The 24,364-nt window shown below is 39.4% G+C and overlaps 1 protein-coding gene across 2 annotated transcripts in view; it reads left to right on the plus strand.

Annotated features, from left to right (window-relative positions):
• SLC25A24 (solute carrier family 25 member 24) overlaps window positions 1–20,294 on the plus strand; it is a 57,948-nt gene extending 37,654 nt beyond the window's left edge. For both annotated transcript variants that reach the window (XM_004263109.4, XM_033434257.2), the window contains exons 7-10: window positions 343–450; window positions 1,926–2,093; window positions 16,751–16,901; window positions 18,161–20,294. In XM_004263109.4, the coding sequence (XP_004263157.1) occupies window positions 343–450; window positions 1,926–2,093; window positions 16,751–16,901; window positions 18,161–18,345 (612 nt within the window). In that variant the 3' untranslated portion in view covers window positions 18,346–20,294. The remainder of the gene's footprint in view (window positions 1–342; window positions 451–1,925; window positions 2,094–16,750; window positions 16,902–18,160) is intronic.
• Window positions 20,295–24,364: the final 4,070 nt, after the last annotated feature.

Consider the following 24,364-nt stretch of genomic DNA (forward strand, 5'->3'; position numbering starts at 1 on the left):
GTGAGGGCTCTCTCCCTGGCTTGCAGATGGCCACCCTCTCACTGTGTGCTCACATAGCCTTTCCTTGGTGCATACATGTTGGGGGGAGAGAGAGAGAGGGGTGAGGGGTAGGGAAGGAAGGAGGGAGAGAGTGAGCATGTGTGTGAAAGAAAGAAAGAGAGAGAGGCCCCACCTCATGATCAAACCATAATTACCTCCCAAAGGCCCCAGCTCCAAATACTGTCGCATTGGAGGTTACAGTTTCAACATATGAATTTGTGGGGGGGAGGGGGAAGGGGGGGGAAAGAACACAATTCATTCTGTAGCAGGTATTAATGTGCATTTAAAACTTTATTTACACAGTACAAGAAGTTGCTTACTGAGGAAGGACAAAAAGTAGGAACCTTTGAGAGATTCGTTTCTGGTTCCATGGCTGGAGCAACTGCACAGACACTTATTTATCCTATGGAGGTAAGTACCATTGTGAAGTCTGATTGCACTAACGGTGTTTGTATTATTATCTTTTACTGTGTAACAAGTTATCCCAAGATTAACAGTTTAAAACAACAAGTATATATAATCTCACGGTTTCTGTGGATCAGGAACCTGGGTGTAGCTTAGCTGGGTTCCTCTGGCTCAGGGTTTCTCACAGCCTATAGCAGGGTGTCAGCCAGGGCTGCAGTCACTGCAAGGTTCAACTGGGGATGGATCTGTTTTCAAGCTTATTCACGTGTTTGTTGCCAGGTTTTCCTGGCTGTTGGTTGAAGATATCAGTTCCTTATTGCAGGGTCCTCTCCATAGGATGCTTGAGTATCCTCACAACATGGTAGCTGGTTTTTCCAAATCAGTTATCAAAGAGAGCACCCAAGATAGAAGCTGCAATCTTTGGTCACATCTGCTCTATTCTGTTGGTCATAAAGACTGCCCCTGGTAGAGTGTGGAAGGGGACTACACATGGTGTGAATACCAGGAGGCAGGGATAGTTGGGGGCCATCTTGGAGGCTGGCTCCCATAGTGTTGATAAGAATTATAGCACCCATTCCTCTCCAAAGAGTTTCTGTACCATAAAGTTCGTAATGGAACCTTAGAATTTGGTGGTAATCCTAACTGGACATCCTTTTATTAGAGCATAGATTAGCAAACCATGGACCTGTGGACTATTTTGTACAACCCTTGAGCTAAGGATGGTTTTTATATTTTTACCTTTTTAAGGTGGTTTAAAAACAACAACAACAAAAAAGCAATACCAAAGAATATGCAACAGAGACCTGGTATTTCAGTCCTGCAAAGACGAAAATATTTACTTTATAGAAAAAGTTTGCCAACTCCTGCTTTAGAGCAAGAATAATATTGTAGATGTGGATATCTTTATTGATATGACAAAGCGTTTTTCAGTAACTGATAAGACTTAAGAAATACTGTTAGTTTTCACCTTTGTGGTATGCATATTAATATAGCTTTCCTTGCAGGCATCTTAATATGATTGTTCATATTACTCCACACACCCCTCAAAAAATATCCTAACTCAATACGTAGGCTTCCTCTTATATCCTCCATCTCAGTTAATAGCATCACCTTCCCTCTTCTCTGCTGGCCCCATCCCAAGTTCCAAGCTAGAAACACTGGGATCATCCTTTACACTACCATTTTCCCCACCCTCCATATCTAATACATCACAATTTTTTTAAGATGTCAATAGATGATCTTCTATTTCCTCTGCTACTGCCCTAATTCAGATCATCTTTACAGCAAAAGGAATCTTCTTGGCTCTGGTCTTAGACCCTTAAGAGAGATAATTTGTGAGAGAGAACACATCAACAAACTGGACAGTCATTTGAGTGACAATATATGCTAGATATTTGTTCTTTGTAAAGTTACATCTTTTGAATTCTGTGATGATAGCATTGATGTGAATAATAATATTCATTATATTCTTTCATAACCAGGTTCTGAAAACCAGGCTCGCTGTAGGCAAAACTGGACAATACTCTGGGATGTTTGATTGTGCCAAGAAGATTTTGAAACATGAAGGCATGGGAGCTTTTTACAAAGGTTACGTTCCCAATTTATTAGGCATCATACCTTATGCAGGTATAGATCTTGCTGTGTATGAGGTGAGTTTGTAGCAATCTTTTGAATCTGAAAATGTAGTTAAATAGTTCTCATTGTTAGAATTTGACTTTATATAGAGAGGTACATATGTACCAGGAAACAGTTTGTGACCAAAAGTAGATTCAAGGGTGTGTTCTTTTATCTTTCTTTTCAAGTTCCTTGAATATGAGACCCCATATGCCTGTGGTCACTTTTGTATTAGATTTCCCTGTTAATTATTTTTATTAATGAAGAGAATACTCTCACATTCAGATATAGTTGTTCACTCCTCTAGCACCATATACACAAATTAAATCAAAATAGATTAAAGACCTTAAATGTATGACTGGATACTATAAAACTCCTAGAGGAAAACATAGGCAGAACACTCTTTGACATAAATCACAGCAATATTTTTTTGGACCCGTTTCCGAGAGTAATGGAAATAAAAACAAAAATAAACAAGTGGGACCTAATTAAACTTAAAATCTTTTGCACAACAAAGGAAACCATAAACAAAACAAAAAGACAACCTATGGACTGGGATAAAATATTTGCAAACGATGCTACCAACAAGGGATTAATTTCCAAAATACACAAATAGCTTAATATCAAAAGGACAATTTGGACAACCCAATCAAAAAATGGGTAGAAGTCCTAAATAGACATTTCTCCAAAGAAGATATATAGATGGCCAACAGGCACATGAAAAGATGCTCGATATCACTAACTACTAGAGAAATGCACATCAAAATTATAATGAGGTATCACCTCACACCAGTCAGAATGGCCATCATTAAAAAGTCTACAAATAATAAATGCTGTGGAGAAAAGGAATAATAGTGGTGTGGAGAAAAGGGAACCCTTTTGCACTGTTGATGGGAATGTAAATTGGCACAGCCACTATGGAGAACAGTAGTGAGGTTCCTTGCCAAATTAAAATAGAACTGCCATATGATCCAGAAATCCCGCTCCTGGGCGTATATCCAGAGCAAACTCTAATTTGAAAAGATACATGCACCCCAGTGTTCATAGCAGCACTGTTTGCAATACCTAAGACATGGAAGTTAACCTAAGTGTCCATCAACAGATGAATAGATAAAGAAGATGTATTTATACACAATGGAATATTACTCAGCCATAAAAAAGAATGAAATAATGCTATTTATAGCAACATGGATAGAACTAGAGATTATCATATTATGTGAAAGACAGAAAGACAAATATCGTATGATATCACTTATATGTGGAACCTAAAAAAATGATATAAATGAACTTATTTACAAAACAGAAATAGACTCACAGACATAGAAAACAAACTTATAGTTGCCAGAGGGGATAGTGGGAGTGGGAGGGATAAATTAGGAGTTTGGGGTTAACATATACATACCACTATGTATAAAATAGTTAACAACAAGGACCTACTATATAGCACAGGGAACTATATTCGATGTCTTGTAATAACCTATAATGGGAAAGAATCTGAAAACAAGAATGTATAACTGAATCACTTTGCTGTATACCTGAAGCTAATAAAACATTGTAAATTCACTGTACTTCAATTAAAAAAAAAGGTTATCACAGATACAGTTGTTCAGCTTAGCAGATGATATTAGGGATTTTTTTGAGGAGAGAAAAATAAGCAAAAATGGCACATTTTCTTTGGTTTGTTAAAATTTAACATTGATAAAACCAAGAGACTGATGTGGGTAGTACAGATTCATTCCTTGTACTTGTCAACCTGAAGAAACCTAGGAGGCAATAATCAAACACAATGCATTTATTTGGGATCAAAGAATTGCAATTCGGTACACACAGATTTGCGTATCAATCTGAACAGTGTCTGTTAGGGAATAAAAGTCAGGGGTTTTCTGGGGGGTTTTTTGTTTGTTTTTTTGCGGTACGTGGGTCTCTCACTGTTGTGGCCTCTCCCGTTGCGGAGCACAGGCTCCGGACGCGCAGGCTCAGCGGCCATGGCTCACAGGCCCAGCCGCTCTGCGGCATGTGGGATCCTCCTGGACCAGGGCACGAACCCGTGTCCCCTGCATTGGCAGGCTGACTCTCACCCACTGTGCCACCAGGGAAGCCCAAGTCAGGGGTTTTTAATGGTAAAGAAGGGAGGTTTGCATTACAAAGAATTTTAGTTGGAGCTGAAGGCAGAACCTAGTTGACTAAACATGATTGATTGCTAAGGCTATCATTAGAGGGAGGTAAGAGTTCATTACTGTGACAAGTTGCAGGTGTTCTTGCAGAGTTCTTGGACTATCTGTGGTGTGGCCCAGTTCATACGTTTATGGTTCCACCTGGTGAGACAGGCATAAGGTCCACCTCTTGAGTGGCCTTCCAGCTTCATTTTAAAACCCCTTGACATAAGTGACTCCATCTTATGTCACATATCCCCCTTTTGATCAAGATCATTCTCTAAAAGCATTGCCAATCAACTTACAGATTTGCTTTGTCTCACATTGCTGGGATGGACCTGTCCCAGAAAGTTATGTCCCATGTTGGGGGGGAATTTTTAATTTCCAGTGGTTATTTCAAGGAGTCAGTGTCATAGGGTTAGACCATTGGGCAACAGGGAGGCACAGGAAATGACTCCTAGGAGATTTGGTGGCTTGTAAGGCAGTTGTCCTTGTGGCCCGATTAGCCAAGTTATTTCTTTTGGTTTCATCTGAATTTAATTTTGGATGCCCAGGTACCCTAATGATGGCTAGGACAGATGGAAATTGGATCGATTCCAACAATTTATTGACCCAATTTTCATTCTTAATCTGGCTTCCCCCTGAGGTTAAGAATCCTCTTGGTTTCTAAAGCATGCCAAAGTCATCAGCTACCCTAAAGGCAAAGCGACAATCTGTATAGGTATTCACAGTTCTACCTTCTGCTAGGGTGCAATCTCTAGTTAAACCATGGAGTTCTGCCTGCTGGGCTGAAGTAGCGGTCAGCAGTGGAGCTGCCTCAGTTACTTCAAAGGAGCAGATGATTGCATACCCAGTACAATATTTTCCTTTGCCGTTTTTCAAACAAGAACCATCAGTAAGCCATGAAATCTCAATGTTAGCAACAGGGGTTTCTTGTAAGTCAGCTCTAAGGGTTAATAACTGATCAGTCAGGGTCAGACAGTCATGAGGAGTTTTGTCACTAAGTAAAGGGAGAAGGGTTGCAGGGTTGAAGTTGTTGTAGCGGGAAAGGGTTGTGTGAGAAGTCAGTAATGAAATTTCATGCGGGGTAAGACAGCTTGCAGGAAGGTGTTGAGTGTGATGAGAATTGTGCAAGCCTCCTACCGCATGGGGGAACATAGATGGTGAGTGGAGAGCCCGTAACTATTTCCTCAGTTGATGCTGTAAGGGCTGTTGCTGCTGAAAATAGCTCTCATGCTGGAGGAAGGCCTCTGGCTACAGGTCTGATTGTTGAGTGTAATATCCAAGGGGTTGGTGTTGACCTCTGTGCCTTTGAGTAAGCGCTCCTAAGCCATTTCTCTTCTTTCGAACATGAAGTGGAAAAGGGGAAGCTAATAATTAGTATGTCCTAAAGCAGGGGACTGCAGAGTCCACTTTTCAGGTTCTGGAGCCCTAAAGACGTTTTCTTCCCACTCTAAAGGATCTGGTCTTTAAGCTTTGAGAGGCTGGGCAACTAAAAAATTAAGTATCCAGTTTCTGTAGTATCCAGTCAGCCCGAAATATCTTTAAAGTTGTCTTTTGGTCTGTGGCTATGGGAAATTTAAGACACTTTGAATCCTATTAGGGTCTTAAAGGAGTCCTTAATCCGAGATCAAGGGTCCTAGGTGTTTGACCTGTGTTTGAATAAGCTGTAATTTCTCTTTAGAGACCTTTATGACCTTTAGTTGCTAACAGCCTGGGGAGATGGATGCTATCTTGCTCACTTGCCCCGTTGGAAGACAAGCAAAGAAGGTCATCAACCTATTGAAAAGGATGGACACTTACAGAAAAATGACACCTGCTAAATCTGCTTTTAGGATCTGTAAAAAGTAGGAAGGGCTTTTAGTCTAGACTTGTGGCATGACAGTTCAGATGTATTGTCCTTCCCACATGAAAGCAAATAAAATTTGACTTTCACAATCCACAGAGATGCTGAAAAAGGTGCTACAGAGGTCAGTTATAGTGAAAAATTTATTCTCTGTAGGTATTGCCATTAAAAGGGTATGAGGGTTAAGGGCAACTGGATGATGATTGATGACAATGTTATTTTTTTTATTTTTTACATCTTTATTGGAGTATAACTGTTTTACAATGGTGTGTTAGTTTCTACTTTATAACAAAATGAATCAGTTATACATATACGTATGTTCCCATATCTCTTCCCTCTTGCGTCTCCCTCCCTCCCACCCTCCCTATCCCACCCCTCCAGGCGGTCACAAAGCACCGAGCTGATCTCCCTGTGCTATGCGGCTGCTTCCCACTAGCTATCTACCTTACGTTTGGTAGTGTATATATGTCCATGCCTCTCTCTCACTTTGTCACAGCTTAAAATTCCCCCTTCCTATGTCCTCAAGTCCATTCTCTAGTAGGTCTGTGTCTTTATTCCTGTCTTACCCCTAGGTTCTTCATGACGTTTTTTTCCCTTAAATTCCATATATATGTGTTAGCATATGGTATTTGTCTTTCTCTTTCTGACTTACTTCACTCTGTATGACAGACTCTAGGTCTATCCACCTCATTACAAATAGCTCAATTTCGTTTCTTTTTATGGGTGAATAATATTCCATTGTATATATGTGCCACATCTTCTTTATCCATTCATCCCATGATGGACGCTTAGGTTGTTGCCATCTCCGGGCTATTGTAAATAGAGCTGCAATAAACATTTTGGTACATGACTCTTTGAATTATAGTTTTCTCAGGGTATATGCCCAGTAGTGGGATTGCTGGGTCATATGGTAGTTCTATTTGTAGTTTTTTAAGGAACCTCCATACTGTTCTCCACAGTGGCTGTATCAATTTACATTCCCACCAACAGTGCAAGAGGGTTCCCTTTTCTCCACACCCTCTCCAGCATTTATTGTTTCTAGATTTTTTGATGATGCCCATTCTGACTGGTGTGAGATGATATCTCATTGTAGTTTTGATTTGCATTTCTCTAATGATTAATGATTTTGAGTATTCTTTCATGTGATTGTTGGCAGTCTGTATATCTTCTTTGGAGAAATGTCTATTTAGGTCTTCTGCCCATTTTTGGATTGGGTTGTTTGTTTTTATGTTATTAAGCTGCATGAGCTGCTTATAAATTTTGGAGATTAATCCTTTGTCAGTCGCTTCATTTGCAAATATTTTCTCCCACTCTGAGGGCTGTCTTGTGGTCTTGTTTACGGTTTCCTTTGCTGTGCAAAAGCTTTGAAGTTTCATTAGGTCCCATTTGTTTATTTTTGGTTTTATTTCCATTTGTCTAGGAGGTGAGTCAAAAAGGATCTTGCTGTGATTTATGTCATAGAGTGTTCTGCCTATGTTTTCCTCTAAGAGTTTGATAGTTTCTGGCTTTACATTTAGGTCTTTAATCCATTTTGAGCTTATTTTTGTGTATGGTGTTAGGGAATGATCTAATCTCATACTTTTACATGCCCTGTCCATTTTTCCCAGCACCACTTATTGAAGAGGCTGTCCTTTCTCCACTGTACATTCCTGCCTCCTTTATCAAAGATAAGGTGACCATATGTGCGTGGGTGTATCTCTGGGCTTTCTATCCTGTTCCATTGATATATCTTTCTGTTTTTGTGCCAGTACCATACTGTCTTGATTACTGTAGCTTTGTAGTATAGTCTGAAGTCAGGGAGCCTGATTCCTCCAGCTCCATTTTTCGTTCTCAAGATTGCTTTGGCTATTCGGGGTCTTTTGTGTTTCCACACAAATTGTGAGATTTTTTGTTCTAGTTCTGTGAAAAATGCCAGTGGTAGTTTGATAGGGATTGCATTGAATCTGTAGATTGCTTTGGGTAGTATAGTCATTTTCACAATGTTGATTCTTCCAATCCAGGAACATGGTATATCTCTCCATCTATTTGTATCATCTTTAATTTCTTTCATCAGTGTCTTATAATTTTCTGCATACAGGTCTTTTGTCTCCCTAGGTAGGTTTATTCCTAGATATTTTATTCTTTTTGTTGCAATGGTAAATGGGAGTGTTTTCTTGATTTCACTTTCAGATTTTTCATCATTAGTGTATAGGAATGCCAGAGATTTCTGTGCATTAATTTTGTATCCTGCTACTTTACCAAATTCATTGATTAGCTCTAGTAGTTTTCTGGTAGTTTTAGGATTCTCTATGTATAGTATCATGTCATCTGCAAACAGTGACAGCTTTACTTCTTTTCCGACTTGGATTCCTTTTACTTCCTTTTCTTCTCTGATTGCTGTGGCTAAAACTTCCAAAACTATGTTGAATAAGAGTGGTGAGAGTGGGCAACCTTGTCTTGTTCCTGATCTTAGTGGAAATGCTTTCAGTTTTTCACCATTGAGGACAATGTTGGCTGTGGGTTTGTCATATATGGCCTTTATTGTGTTGAGGAAATTTCCCTCTATGCCTACTTTCTGCAGGGTTTTTATCATAAATGGGTGTTGAATTTTGTCGAAAGCTTTCTCTGCATCTATTGAGATGATCATATGGTTTTTCTCCTTCAATTTGTTAATATGGTGTATCACGTTGATTGATTTGCGTATATTGAAGAATCCTTGCATTCCTGGAATAAACCCCACTTGATCATGGTGTATGATCCTTTTAATGTGCTGTTGGATTCTGTTTGCTAGTATTTTGTTGAGGATTTTTGCATCTATGTTCATCAGTGATATTGGCCTGTAGTTTTCTTTCCTTGTGACATCCTTGTCTGGTTTTGGTATCAAGGTGATGGTGGCCTCGTAGAATGAGTTTGAGAGTGTTCCTCCCTCTGTTATATTTTGGAAGAGTTTGAGAAGGATAGATGTTAGCTCTTCTCTAAATGTTTGATAAAATTCGCCTGTGAAGCCATCTGGTCCTGGACTTTTCTTTGTTGGAAGATTTTTAATCACAGTTTCAATTTCAGTGCTTGTGATTGGTCTGTTCATATTTTCTATTTCTTCCTGAATCAGTCCTGGCAGGTTGTGCATTTCTAGGAATCTGTCCATTTCTTCCAGGTTGTCCATTTTATTGGCATAGAGTTGCTTGTAGTAATCTCTCATGATCTTTTGTATTTCTGCAGTGTCAGTTGTTACTTCTCCTTTATCATTTCTAATTCTATTGATTTGAGTCTTCTCCCTTTTGTTCTTGATGAGTCTGGCTAATGGTTTATCAATTTTGTTTATCTTCTCAAAGAACCAGCTTTTAGTTTTATTGATCTTTGCTATCGTTTCCTTCATTTCTTTTTCGTTTATTTCTGATCTGATTTTTATGATTTCTTTCCTTCTGCTAACTTTGGGGTTTTTTTGTTTTTCTTTCTCTAATTGCTTTAGGTGCAAGGTTAGGTTGTTTATTCGAGATGTTTCCTGTTTCTTGAGGTAGGATTGTATTGCTATAAACTTCCCTCTTAGAACTGCTTTTGCTGCATCCCATAGGTTTTGGGTCGTTGTGTGTCCATTGTCATTTGTTTCTAGGTATTTTTTGATTTCCTCTTTGATTTCTTCAGTGATCACTTCATTATTAAGTAGTGTATTGTTTAGCCTCCATGTGTTTGTATTTTTTACAGACCTTTTCCTGTAATTGATATCTAGTCTCATAGCCTTGTGGTCAGAAAAGATACTTGATACAATTTCAATTTTCTTAAATTTACCAAGGCTTGATTTGTGACCCAAGACATGATCTATTCTGTTGTTTTTGAATGGAATGTCCTATAAATATCAATTAAGTCCATCTTGTTTAATGTATCATTTAAAGCTTGTGTTTCCTTATTTATTTTCATTTTGTATGATCTGTCCATTGGTGAAAGTGGGGTGTTAAAATCCCCTACTATGAATGTGTTACTGTCGATTTCCCCTTTTATGGCTGTTAGTATTTGCCTTATGTATTGAGGTGCTCCTATGTTGGGTGCATAAGTATTTACAATTGTTATATCTGCTTCTTGGATCGATCCCTTGATCATTATATAGTGTCCTTCTTTGTCTCTTCTAATAGTCTCTATTAAAGTCTATTTTGCCTGATATGAGAATTGCTACTCCTGCTTTCTTTTGGTTTCCATTTGCATGGAATATCTTTTTTCATCCCCTTACTTTCAGTCTGTATGTGTCTCTAGGTCTCAAGTGGGTCTCTTGTAGACAGCATATATATGGGTCTTGTTTTTGTATCCATTCGGCCAATCTGTGTCTTTTGGTGGGAGCATTTAGTCCATTTACATTTAAGGTAATTTTTGATATGTATGTTGCTATTCCCATTTTCTTAATTGTTTTGGGTTCGTTATTGTAGGTCTTTTCCTTCTCTTGTGTTTCTTGCCTAGAGAAGATCCTTTAGCAGTTGTTGTAAAGCTGTTTTGGTGGTGCTGAACTCTCTCAGCTTTTGCTTATCTGAAAAGGTTTTAATTTCTCCATCAAATCTGAATGAGATCCTTGCTGGGTAGAGTGATCTTGGTAGCAGGTTTTTCTGCTTCATCACTTTCAATATGTCCTGCCAGTCCCTTCTGGCTTGCAGAGTTTCTGCTGAAAGATCAGCTGTTAACCTTATGGGGATTCCCTTGTGTGTTATTTGTTGTTTTTCCCTTGCTGCTTTTAATATGTTTTCTTTGTATTTAATTTTTGACAGTTTGATTAATATGTGTCTTGGTGTGTTTCTCCTTGGATTTATCCTGTATGGGACTCTCTATGCTTCCTGGACTTAACTATTTCCTTTCCCATATTAGGGAAGTTTTCAACTATAATCTCTTCAAATATTTTCTCAGTCCCTTTCTTTTTCTCTTCTTCTTCTGGAACCCCTATAATTCGAATGTTGGTGCGTTTAATATTGTCCCAGAGGTCTCTGAGACTGTCCTCAGTTCTTTTCATTCTTTTTTCTTTATTCTGCTCTGCAGTAGTTATTTCCACTATTTTATCCTCCAGGTCACTTATCCATTTTTCTGCCTCAGTTATTCTGCTATTGATCCCATCTAGAGTATTTTTAATTTCATTTATTGTGTTGTTCATCATTGTTTGTTTCATCTTTAGTTCTTCTAGGTCCTTGTTAAATGTTTCTTCCATTTTGTCTATTCTATTTCCAAGCTTTTGGATTATTTTTACTATCATTATTCTGAATTATTTTTCAGGTAGACTGCCTATTTCCTCTTCATTTATTAGGTCTGGTGCATTTTTATCTTGCTCCTTAATCTGCTGTGTTATTTTCTGTCTTCTCATTTTGCTTATCTTACTGTGTTTGGGGTCTCCTTTTTGCAGGCTGCAGGTTCGTAGTTCCCGTTGTTTTTGGTGTCTGTCCCCAGTGGCTAAGGTTGGTTCAGTGGGTTGTGTAGGCTTCCTGGTGGAGGGGACTAGTGCCTATGTTCTGGTGGATGAGGCTGGATCTTGTCTTTCTGGTGGGCAGGTCCACGTCTGGTGGTGTGTTTTGGGGTGTCTGTGGACTTCTTATGATTTTAGGCAGCCTCTTTGATAATGGGTGGGGTTGTGTTCCTGTCTTGCTAGCTGTTTGGCATAGGATGTCCAGCACTGTAGCTTGCTGGTCGTTGTGTGAAGCTGGGTGCTTGTGTTGAGATGGAGATCTCTGGGAGATTTTCGCCATTTGATATTACGTGGAGCTGGGAGGTCTCTTGTGGACCAGTGTCCTGAAGTTGGCTCTCCCACCTCAGAGGCAGAGCACTGACTCCTGGCTGCAGCACCAAGAGCTTTTCATCCACACGGCTCAGAATAAAGGGGAGAAAAAGTAGAAAGAAAGAATTAGTAGAAGTAGAAAGAAAGATAGAAAAGAAAGAAATAAAGGAGGGAGGGAGGAAGGAAGGAAGGAGGGAAGGAAGGAAAAAAGAAAGAAAGAAGATAAAGTAAAATAAAATAAGTTAAAGTATAATAAAGTTATTAAAGTAAAAAAATAATTATTAAGACAAAAAAAAAAAAAAGGGACGAATAGAACCGTAGGACAAATGGTGGAAGCAAAGCTATACAGACAAAATCTCACACAGAAGCATACACATACACACTCACAAAAAAGGAAAAGGGGAGAAAATCATAAATCTTGCTCTAAAAGTCCACCTCCTCAATTTGGGATGATTCATTGTCTAAAGGAGGGAAGTAAGGAAAGAAAGAAGATAAAGTAAAATAAAATTATTAAAATAAAAAGTAATTATTAAGAAAAAAATTTAAAAAAGAAAAAAAACACAGATGGATAGAACCGTAGGACAAATGGTGGAAGCAAAGCTATACAGACAAAATCTCACACAGAAGCATACACATACACATTCACAAAAAGAGGAAAAGGGGAAAAAATCATAAATCTTGCTCTCAAAGTCCACTTCCTTAATTTGGGATGATTCGTTGTCTATTCATGTATTCCACAGATGCAGGGTACATCAAGTTGATTGTGGAGCTTTAATCCGCTGCTTCGAGAGATTTCCCTTTCTCTTCTTTGTTCGCACAGCTCCCGGGACTCAGCTTTGGATTTGGCCCCGCCTCTGCGTGTAGGTCGCCGGAGGGCGTCTGTTCTTGTCTCAGACAGGACGGGGTTAAAGGAGCCACTGATTGGGGGCTCTGGCTCCCTCAGGCCGGGGGGGAGGGAGAGGCACTGTGTGCGGGGCGGGCCTGCGGCGGCAGAGGCCAGCGTGATGTTGCACCAGCCGGAGGCGTGCCGTGCGTTCTCCCGGGGAAGTTGTCCCTGGATCCCGGGACCCTGGCAGTGCCGGGCTGCACAGGCTCCCCGGAAGCGGGGTGTGGATAGTGACCTGTGCTCGCACACAGGCTGCTTGGTGGCGGCAGCAGCAGCCTTAGCGTCTCATGCCCGTCTCGGGTCCGTGCTGTTAGCCGCAGCTCGCGCCTGTCTCTGGAACTCCTTTAAGCAGCGTTCTTAATCCCCTCTCCTCGCGCACCAGGAAACAGAGGAAAGAAAAAGTCTCTTGCCTGTTCGGCAGGTCCAGACTTTTCCCTGGACTCCCTCCCGGCCAGCCGTGGTGCACTAACCCCCTGCAGGCTGTGTTCACGCCGCGAACCCCAGTCCTCTCCCGGCGCTCCGACCGAAGCCCGAGCCTCAACTCCCAGCCCCACCCGCCCTGGCGGGTGAGCAGACAAGCCTCTCGGGCTGGTGAGTGCCGGTCGGCACCGATCCTCTGTGCGGGAATCTCTCCGCTTTGCCCTCCACACCCCTGTTGCTGTGCTCTCCTCCGCGGCCCCGAAGCTTCCCCTTCTGCTACCCGCAGTCTCCACCCGCGAAGGGGCTTCCTAGTGTGTGGAAACCTTTCCTCCGTCACAGCTCCCTCTCACTGGTGCAGGTCCCATCCCTATCCTTTTGTCTCTGTTTATTCTTTTTTCTTTTGCCCTACCCAGGTAAGTGGGGGGTTTCTTACCTTTTGGGAGGTCTGAGGTCTTCTGCCAGCGTTCAGTAGGTGTTCTGTAGGAGTTGTTCCACGTGTAGATGTATTTCTGGTGTATCTGTGGGGAGGAAGGTGATCTCCGCATCTTACTCTTCCGCCATCTTCCCGGAAGCCATGCGACAGTGTTATTAATAGCCCTCAAATCTTGGACAAATCTCCATCCTCTTTTGTGGAGTTTCTTAATGAGGAGAATGGGTGTATTACAGAGACTAGTGTAGGGGACTATGAGGTGTTGTGTTTTGTATTCCTCTATGATTGGTTTAATTCCTGCTAAGGTTTCAAGATTTAAAGAATATTGTTTAATGTTAGGAAGAGGCTGACTGCGGTCAATTTGAATTTTAATTGAGGGAGCCAAATGAGCCTGCCCAACGTGGGTTGTGGATTTTGCCGAGTCTCTCAGGGACGTTCTTGAGTTTTAAGTCTATGTTACCTTCCAAGCTTGTCTTAAGGGCAAAACCTGCTGATAGGGTTGAGGAGCTTGGAATGCCATCAGTTGTTGAGGGGTTGAATTAATTTCAAGGATACTTTCACCTCTTGGGACAAAGGGATACAAGTATTGATCTCTCTTCAAGTCTGTGCTTTCAGTTCCTTTGGGTGTATACCTATCAGTATACAGAATTGCTGGGTCATATGGTAATTCTGTGTTGAGCTTTTTGAGGAACAAACTGTTTTCTATAGAAGCTGCACCATTTTTCTTTCCTGCTAACAGTGCGTTTTCATTCATCCTTGTTAATATTTGTTAGTTTCTGGGTTTTGTTTTTTGATAGTGCCCATCCTAACAGATGTGAGACAATATCTCATTGTGCTTTTGACTTGCATTTCTCTGATAAGTGATGTTGAACATCTTTTCATATGCTTGTCCATTTATTTATCTTCTTTGGAGAAATGTCTATTCAAGTCCTTTGCCCATTTTTTAATTAGGTTATTTTTTATTGTTGTTTAATTGTAGGAGTTATTTATTTATTTTGGATATTAAATCCTTATCAGATATATGGTTTACAAATATATTCTCCCATTCCGTAGGTCACCTTTTCACTCTATTGGTTGTTTTCTTTGCTTCACAGAAGTTTTTAAGGTGATGAAATCCATTTGTCTATTTTTGCTTTTTTGCCTGTGCTTTTGGGATCATATCCAAGAAATTGTTGCCAAAGCCAAGGTCCTAAAACTTTTATCCTGTGTTTTCTCCTAGGAATTTTATAGTATTAGGTCTTATGTTTCAGCCCTGGATTTATTTTGAGTTAGTTTTTTGTGTATATTGTAAGATAAGGATCCAACTTCATTCTTTTGCCTGTGGGTATCCAGTTTTCCCAGCACCATTTTTGTTTATTAATTTTTGGCCCCACTGCACAGCATGTGGGATCTTAGTTCCCCGACCAGGGATCGAACCCGTGCCCCCTGCAGTGGAAGCACAGAGTCTTAACCACTGGACTGCCAGGGAAGTCCCCCCAGCACCATTTGTTGAAGAGATTATCCTTTGCCCAATGTGGGGTCTTGTCACCTCTGTTGAAGATCATGCGCCCATGTATTCAAGAATTTATTTCTGAGCTCTCTATTTTGTTCCATTATTCGATGTATCTGTCTTTATGCTAGCACCACATTATCTTGATTGCTGTTGCTTTGTAATATACATTGAAATCAGGAAGTGTGAGGTCTCCAACTTTGTTCTTTTTCAAGGTTATTTTGGTTAGGTAGGGTCCCTTAAGATTCTATTTGAATTTTTTTTCTATTTCTTCAAACAATGTCATTGAAATTTGAATAGGGATTACATTGAATTCGCGGTTTGCTTTGGGTAGTGTATTAGTATGTTTGGGCTACCATAACAAAATACCAGAGACTGGGAGGGTTAAACAAAAGAAATTTACTTTTTCACAGTTCTGGAGGCTAGAAGTCCAAGATCAGGGTTCTGGCTGATTTGGTTTGAGGTGAGGCTCTCTTACTGGCTTGCAGACAGCTCCCTTCTTGCTATGTTCCCAGAGGGAGAGGGAGAGAGAGTTGAGTGAATGAATTCTCTGTTATTTCTTCCTATAAAGACACTAATCCTGTTGGATCAGGACCCCACTGTTATGACCTTGATGTTGCCAGAGAACCTTCATAAGGTGATAGAATTTTGAGAATATCTATAAATTGAGGGGTACAAAGCCAATAAAGAGGGGGAGACAAAAATAAATAAAATGAATAAGTAAGAAAAATATAGTGAGATCTGAGAGGCAAGGAATGATAATGGATCCTAGGATGTAGAAGAAAATGATTATGGGACACACAGAGAGGACTTACAGGATCATGTATATTTTATAGGATTTTAAATTAATTGTTTTAAAAGTGCATTTTCCTACCTCCCCCCCCCATTCTGGTGTTAATAGTGTAAATAGTTGCTTAGTTTCTAGTGAATCACTTTTCTTTTCTCATGTTTGTAGTTCAGACATGGTTGTCTTTAGCCTTATTGACTTTTTCTTGTCATATTACAGTACTAAATGGACCTTAAATAAGACACTTAAATATAATCTTTGTTTTCAAATTTATAGAGATTTTCTTGTTATATAATTGTAAGGTCCAAGTATGCAGTTACATTTTATCTTAAAATATTTAAACTAGTATATAATTTCCCCCACATATTAGCATATATTTTAATACTTCAGATATTTTTTATTTAAAAAGTAGATTATACATTTCTCTCAATTAATTGCCTTCTAATGGAAACACAAAGACCTAGGATAATAGGGAAGAAGCATAGCCTGAGGATCCATATACTTGATTCAGCACCCTTGTTTAGAAAACCCCACTGAGACTAATTTTCCTCATTTCTAAAATCAGAAGAATAGCTCCACCTCAGAGCTCTTGTAGAAGGGCTGAATGAAATAACATATGTGTAAAGTACAAAATTAGATGGAGTTTGTAGTATTATATTATTTATATTATTTTCGATAAGCACCGTAGGAAATGTTTAGATCCTAGGCTGGTGTGCTGTTGATCTTCACATTTAGTTAGAAGAAGATGAGCACCCAGTCACACCTCTCATGTTTTGAATCCCCTGTGGCTTCCCCACCTCTCTACAGAGCTGCTGCTTCCTACAGTGGCTGTGCCGCCCAATCTTGCAGAAATGTGTCCTGTCTCATAAGGATGAGAGTAGCTGTGAGAACATTCATGTTGAGTGAAAGCAGTTGTAAAGTTAGTTGTTTATTATTTTTCTTCTTTTCTGTTTCTCTGGCAGCTCTTGAAGTCCCATTGGCTAGATAATTTTGCCAAAGACTCTGTAAACCCTGGAGTCGTGGTGCTGCTGGGATGTGGTGCCTTATCCAGCACCTGTGGTCAGCTGGCCAGCTACCCCTTGGCTTTGGTGAGAACACGCATGCAGGCTCAAGGTGAGTTTTGGATAAAAGGATGACACTGATAAAGTAGTGCATCAGTAACGTGCTTTTGGAACTTCAGGTTCCACTGAGACAGCAGAGTGTGGTTTTAAGAGAGTATTTCTCAACGTTTTTGCATTATTGCCTCCTTAAGGAAGCTTTTTAGAAATTCTTTTCCAAATCAGTTCCTCTTCATGAAATTTTAATACCACGGCTACTCTGTGCATATATTGTATGTATATCTGTGGTTTATGCACAGAGTAAGATTTTCATGCTCCCGTTGAGAGTGCATGTTTTAAGAGTACAGTTGGCCCTTCATATTCGTGGGCTCTGCATTCATGGATTCAACCAACTGTCGATCGAAAATATTCAGGAAAAAGACTCCCAAACTCCAGAAAGTTCCAAAAAGTAAAACTTGCATTTGCCATGCAGTCCACTCTTTACATTTGTATTTACAGATCATCTACATTGGAAGTACTGGTTAATTAATGATTGACTGCTTGGTTGGGGGAGGGAGGTTGGTACTCGGAAGAGAGATTGGGGATAGAGGCGTCTCAATGCTCAGGGAGTACTGTTTAAAGAAATGGTAGTGGGTGAGATTGGCCAGGGATAAAGCAGAAAGTGAAAAAAAGGCACAGAATGAATACTACTTTAGCATAGCAATAAAAACCAGCAAATCATAAGAAAAGAGAATACTGAATCAGACGGCAGGAGAGCCAGGAGGGCGCTGTGTAATCAAAGTCGAGGAGACAGTGTCACAGTGGGGAGGAATCACAGTTCAGAAGTTGTAGGTTCCATAATAACAAACAACTCCAGCCACCATTTACTGAGAATTTGACAGATGCCAACTGCTTTACATATGTTGCTACTGATTCTTTCAGTGCTGTGCAGTTTTCATTCCATTTACAGAAGAGAAAGACCATCAGCTTTCAGCTCTCCCACTTGGCTAGCTAAGTGTGTTGGGACAAGTTTCTCTATCTTTCTAAACCTCCGATTTCTTACTTATTAAATGGGTATAATAACACTTGCCTTAGAGGATTGGTATATAAAGTAACTAACTCAATATCTAACACAGAGTAATCACTCATATTTGTTATAATCAAGGCATTCACTGTTAGGTGCCATACAGGGAGAATTATTTCTTGGGCCCCTTGGAATAAATTTTATCCTTTTATTCTGTTCGTTCTAGAAAATCATTCTGAATCATAATTGCATAGTCATAATAAAACATGCATGAATATTAAATTAGCCTGGTTTATTTTTTAATTTTCTAGCCATGGTAGAAGGAACCGCACAGCTGAACATGGTTGGGCTCTTTCGACGAATAATTTCTAAGGAAGGAATACCAGGACTTTACAGAGGCATCACCCCAAACTTTATGAAGGTGCTTCCTGCTGTAGGCATCAGTTATGTGGTTTATGAAAATATGAGACAAACTTTAGGAGTAACTCAGAAGTGATATGCTGAATTTTTTGCTTTAGCATAATTATTGAAACTTTCAACCATCTCCAGAGTGACCTTTTCTCCTAGAGCTGCAACAAGTCCATGGCAAAAAGAAGCTGTATTTTTTTTTTCACAAAAGGGAAGAGCAAATCATTGGTAACTTCAAACATTTGGACTCAATTTTATACATTCAGAAATGCTAAAAATCATTGTCTTGATAAGCTCATACAGTCTTGAAAAGGCAATAAAATTATATTTTTTCTTATTAGTCCTTTCTACAAATCTCTGCCTGGAATCCTAAATCTGAAAAAATGTACTTGCTGAACTAAATTTGCTTTGTATGAATTATAAATCTTTGATCTTTATTTTGGTTGGTTCAAGTTTATGCCAGTTCCTTTATACTTAAATATCTTTTTCTTAAAAACAAAATGATTGCAAAACCTAGAAACTTAAATTATGTATTTTGAATGTCTTTATAAACTTCTTAAAATTTCCTTGTAGGACCATTCATGGAGAATCATTGCATGAAAACATAATCTTACAGCAGCCAAATAGGTATAAGGTCTATAATCTTTTTTTAAGCTGAATAAGAATGAACATAAGCGGCAGAACTTCAAGGCATGTGAATACCCTGGTCCACTTATAAGATTTTTGTGTAAGGAAGAGTGATAAAATAATATTTATTTCAGTGAGCACTTCTCCATTTGTCTTGTACTGTTATTTGGTTCCCAGGATGACACACTGATTGTCAGTAGATTACTGTTAAATTATCAACACAAGGCAACTTATTTGAAAAATTCTGTTTATTGTCATTGCTTTGAAAAGCACCAGGAAACAAAACCCTTTTACTTGTATCAGTTTCTGAAGAGCATCTCTCTTCTCTTTGTCCTTTGTTTCCTACTTGAGTCAGACTTCCATTTTAATCAGGAAGGCTTCTGGGGACCATTCTTGGTTATCTGAAATTTCTTAATTACGTGAAGTAGGTTGATCATGGGTGAATGGCGTTCTCACTTCCCCCTCACTTTTAATTTATTTGACCCTGCAATTCTCAATTTGGGCAGCACAAAGCTAGGAGAATAGTATATATTAATTTTATATATTTGGTACTATAAATGAAAGGCCCAATTTACAAACATGTACATTCATATTTTCTCTTTCCCCCAGCTTAGAAACACATTATGATATAGAAAATTTGATTTATAATATTGATAGCATGTTTTTATTTTACTGAAGCCATTTTTTGTAATCAAATGTCTTTTCTGATTTGTGTGATTAGGACTTAGAAAAATATTTATTAGTTGAAGTTATTCTTATCATTTTTCAATTTAGTTCTTTTTTTTTAATATCTTTATTGGAGTATACTGGCTTTACAATGGTGTGTTAGTTTCTGTTTTATAACAAAGTTAATCAGCTATACATATATCCCCATATTCAATTGAGTTCTTAAACTCAAGTTTTATTTCTAGTAATTTGTTATAAATTGCCAACATTTCAATGGAAATGTAGTGACATAATAGACATTTACTTTATTTGAAACTACCTCTCATATTTTCCGAACCAGAGAGAAATGTTGGACTTGTGTTTGTGAAACATATCCTAACATATAGTTTTCATTATGTTAATTATACCTGATAAATGTCTCAGTGTTTTTATAATACATATGATAAGAATGGGACTCTATCTTCAGGGTGTTTGTACTTTTGAATAATACATAAATGACAATATTAAGGAACATGATTAGCTCTTTTTTCACTTGTAAAATTATGGAATGAGTAAAATTTCAGCTACTGAAAAATATTCATTGTTCATTATGAATTTAAATTGTTTGCTCTTTAACATTTGTAAGGAATGAATGTGATTTATCTGTGTATCTTGTATCTTTTGAAAAGAGCCTGGAGTTGAAGATAGTTTATTTCTGGCATTACTGCATATTTACTTTCTGTTTATATTAAAATGTTTTTGAAATGTCTTGTTTCCTCATTTAAAAAAAATAGTGTAACTAAGGCAAAAAGAATGGCTGTGTCTTGCAGTTTATATCTTCGGCAGCAGTTTGAATAGTCTGTATAGAATTACTGAATAAGACTCACTGTAGTCTTTCCAAATATTTTGGCCTTTTCTGAACAGCCGTAACAGTTATTACCTCTGTCATATATTTTGGTATAAGATGATGTTTTTCGTGATGTCCAGATTCCACATTTACCATTTAGGGTGATACCCCCGGGGCTCATAGTGCCAAAGAGAGTCCAAAGTCACGGGGCTCCTTGGCACATCTTGGTGGAGTACCAGTGTGTCTTGAAGTTGTGGGAAACAAAAGCTAAGTAAGTTTACTGGTAAGTAATTAAAACAATTTTATAATGCAGATTTTACACCTATAAAGATTATAAAATTTGATTAAAAAAAATAAAACATAAGACTGCAAAGAAATTCTGCTTTCCAACTTGAATGCTACCCGGCCTCCAGGAAAAACGTATTTGCCCTCCTTGGCTCTCAGGGACCCTTTATTAGAAAAATGTCGCCAATTTGTTTCTTACACGTTTGTCTTGTATCCCCATCCAGAGCGTAAGCTTCACGTGAACAGGCATTGCATTTTATACTATTTTGTTTTTTGAGCTTTACATCAGGTCACATGTATAAAAGTATAGCATAGGTTCCCTATGCCCAAATAAGAATTTTCCCAGCTCTTTTGTTCTCATGGAATTTCTTTGTTTTGAGAAGAGCACCAAATGAGTAATGATATGTGTGAAGAGGATCAACCAATAACCCTCCTTTTCCTCCTTTGCCATATTCCCTGCTTGGGAGAAACACAGAGCAGACTGAGCTCATCAAATCTCTCTCCGGGAGAGCATGCCCTGCAAAATTCCATCTGCCCTTCTGCTTCCATGTAGGACAGAGCTGTGCTAAGGTCCAAGCTGCCTGGGCCTGGACCTGGACCTGGACCTGCTGCAGCCCTCTGACCACAGTGCAATTGAAGACACCTGTTCACAGCCTTCTGGTTTTTTTGTTTTTTGCTTGTTTTGTTTGTTTACAAATTGGGCTCCACAAGCCTATACTCAGATGCTCGGCCATAGCCACTGCAGGATTGTTAGTTGTGAAAGCAGAAGTGCCCCAAGCCTGGGCCACTTGGCATTTATTCTGTAAACATTCACTTGCTCATTGGTTCTTTCAGTGAGAATTTATTAAACACCTACTGTGTGTCAGATACTTTTAGGGGCTGAGGACACAGCCTTGAACAGGACTCCATACTTTTCCTAATGGAGATTATCTAGTGGAGACAGACAACAAACGAAGTAAGTAAAATATGTAATAGGTCAGATGGTGATTAAGTGTAGAAGGCAATGCTGGGGCCGAGGTGGCAATTTTAGGCAGAGAAGACCTTGCTGAGAAGGTGCTGTTTGAATAAAGGGCTGAAGAGGGCACGGGAATAGGCCACACTGGTGTCTGGGAAGGGCATTCCAGGCAGAGGGAATGCAGGTAAAGGCCGTGGGTGGAGGGAACATCGGGGAGGTCAGTGTGCCTGGAGTGGGGTGAGCAAGACGGAAGGTAGTAGGCGATGAAGCCACAGAGGGCTGGAGGGAGGCCTGTCTGCTGAGCACTTCCGGTACTGCAATAGCCACAGTTCCTTGGTAATGTTTCCTAACCAAGATTCAGATGTCTCTCCTCTGGGGGTGCGAGTCTCATTATTGGAAACATCACTGGAAAACCTTGCAGTTTCTGTAACTGTTGTGTCCATCACACACACAATGGTTTTCCCTGAAACTGCTGTCCCAACATGATGGCATGTGTATAGGCTACTCTTTGCCTTTCCTTCTCTGGGAAGGATTTTAATTTTTAAAAAGACAAATTAACTTAGAGACCTTAAAATCTTTCTAGACATTTTCCTAAGAATTAGAGAACTTGAATCTTAGCAAACCAACAAAGCTGTCATTGTGCTCACTTCCTTCTCTGACCACCTTGTAACTGCCCAGGATTTATTTGTTTATAATTTATACAAATTGTACAATATTGAAAACAATCCTTTTATTTATTTTTTGTTAGTTGATATTGTCTTGCTTTGAATTTACTTCCACCAAGTCAAGATAATAGTAACTGAAGAAGTGATTTGTATTTTGTTACTTTTAAAAGTGGGCTAGGGATTTTAAAGCATTATGAATTACTCTTTCAAACCGAACCTTATCGCAGATCCTTGGTATTTGCTAATCAGGTGTGTTTTCCAAGAGTTTACACTCATCTTTTTACACACCATTCTACAATACAGTCACAACCATGGGTTCAGGATGAATTAGCTTAAATTCCAGAACCTGTAATCAATGTCAGCCACAGATATGCATCACTCAACCCCCAGCGGAGGTCTCCACATGAATCTTAGTGTGCCAACTGGGATGTGCAAAACATGTGACATTTCTGAATTTTCTTTAAATTAGCTTAAATCCAGCTGGAAGCTCCTATACCACTCAGTGTTGTGCAAGTGACCTGGGATCTTGGCCCCTATGGACACTGGTCATGGTCTACCATGACCAGTTGCTGCTAAGGGGCCCTTTTTTGCAGCCTGTATGGTCCCTTGGACCCCATGGCTGTGCTGTGCTTGGCATGGGGGTAGTTGGTAAGACATGGGGCATCTGTACCTGGGGTCTGGCCTTTCCATTCTGCAAGGGTTAGGAGTTGAATGTGAATCTCTCCATACCTTGGGATCCACCAACTTATGTCTCCTTTCCAGGCCCTGGGTTTGTCCCTTTTCCTTTTTGCTCTTAGAGGCACCCATCTGCTCATCCCCTGGGACTCCTGGCATCCTCTCTGCAGGTAACTTAGATGCTTGCAAAAGACAGAAGAGCCTCTGATTGAAAGTGACTTCTGTTTTCCACTTTTAAAAATCACTGAGGGAAGGAGATATTAAAGCCCTGCCTCCTTGTCTGAAATGAGATGAAAGGGAACATGTAAGGGGAATAAATACAAATTAGTCTTTCACTCAGTTATCTTGCTGTTGGCTCTCAAAACACCTCCTGCCCCTTGTACTCTGTGTCTCAGGAATGAGCATTATTGTGCCGCAGAGTGGTGGGCTCTGCTCACGTGAAACAACACATCATTCAGCCTGCTGAACCTCTAAATCCCCAGAACGTTACTGATATGTGGCAATGTAGCCTCACAGCCAGATGGTTCAGTAAATAGTGTCCTGAGTGAAAAGTCAACAGTATAATTGAGAGCTGACACTTTTCAAGGAGATGGAAGGAGATGGGAAAGAGAGGAGATGGAAAGAAGAGGGTAAAATTAATTGTAATGTGGAAAAGGATGATAAGATTCTTCGGAGTTAGAACTGTTTCTAAATCTGTTTTGTTTTTGGATGATTTAGGGAATATGAGTATAGGCCCTCAGAAGACATGGGTGATAAGGTGCAAGTGTAGACTTACAGGTAATAATGACTCGGGTGCTCGAGGCTTTTACAGTAAAAGAATCTTCAGGCAGACTAAAGGTGAGAAGTTTTTAAGTCCATCCGTTTGTGATTTGTTCCTCCTCTGATTTTGTTCCCTTCCCTCTTTACTCTTTATAAAGATGTCCCTCCTGGAGAAAAATGAGAAAATCTTTCATAAGGTAATAAAACTATATCAAGGAGAGGAAAAAGTCAGTAAACAACTGAAGAGTTTTGCTGTAGTTTGAAAATTTTGCTATTTCATATGTTTGTTTTCTTTAACTAGTAAAAATGTATGGCTATTGTTTTAGGGAATTCTGACCAGATTATGAGAGATGCTCCTCTCTTTGTCAGGCCTTAATAATTCACTTATTTTTCTTATAAGGCAATGAGCACAAAGATTGAGAACATCAAGAGCCATACATTGGCCAAGATGATGTTATTCAGCGAAGTTCTTTCTATTTTTTTATGGTACTATTAACTTATAAGCAGATGGTGACTCCTGGTGAGGTATTTCCCTCCCCTTTTCAGAATTCCCAGCAGTGGAGTTCCCCTTGGTCAGGAGGGGTAGGAAGAAGGACCTGGAGAAGAAGGTTCAGTACAGTGCTGTGGACATGCCCTCAAGGTGAGAAGT

This window comes from Orcinus orca, chromosome 1 (genome assembly GCF_937001465.1).
Source record: "Orcinus orca chromosome 1, mOrcOrc1.1, whole genome shotgun sequence".
Taxonomy (NCBI): Eukaryota; Metazoa; Chordata; class Mammalia; order Artiodactyla; family Delphinidae; genus Orcinus; species Orcinus orca.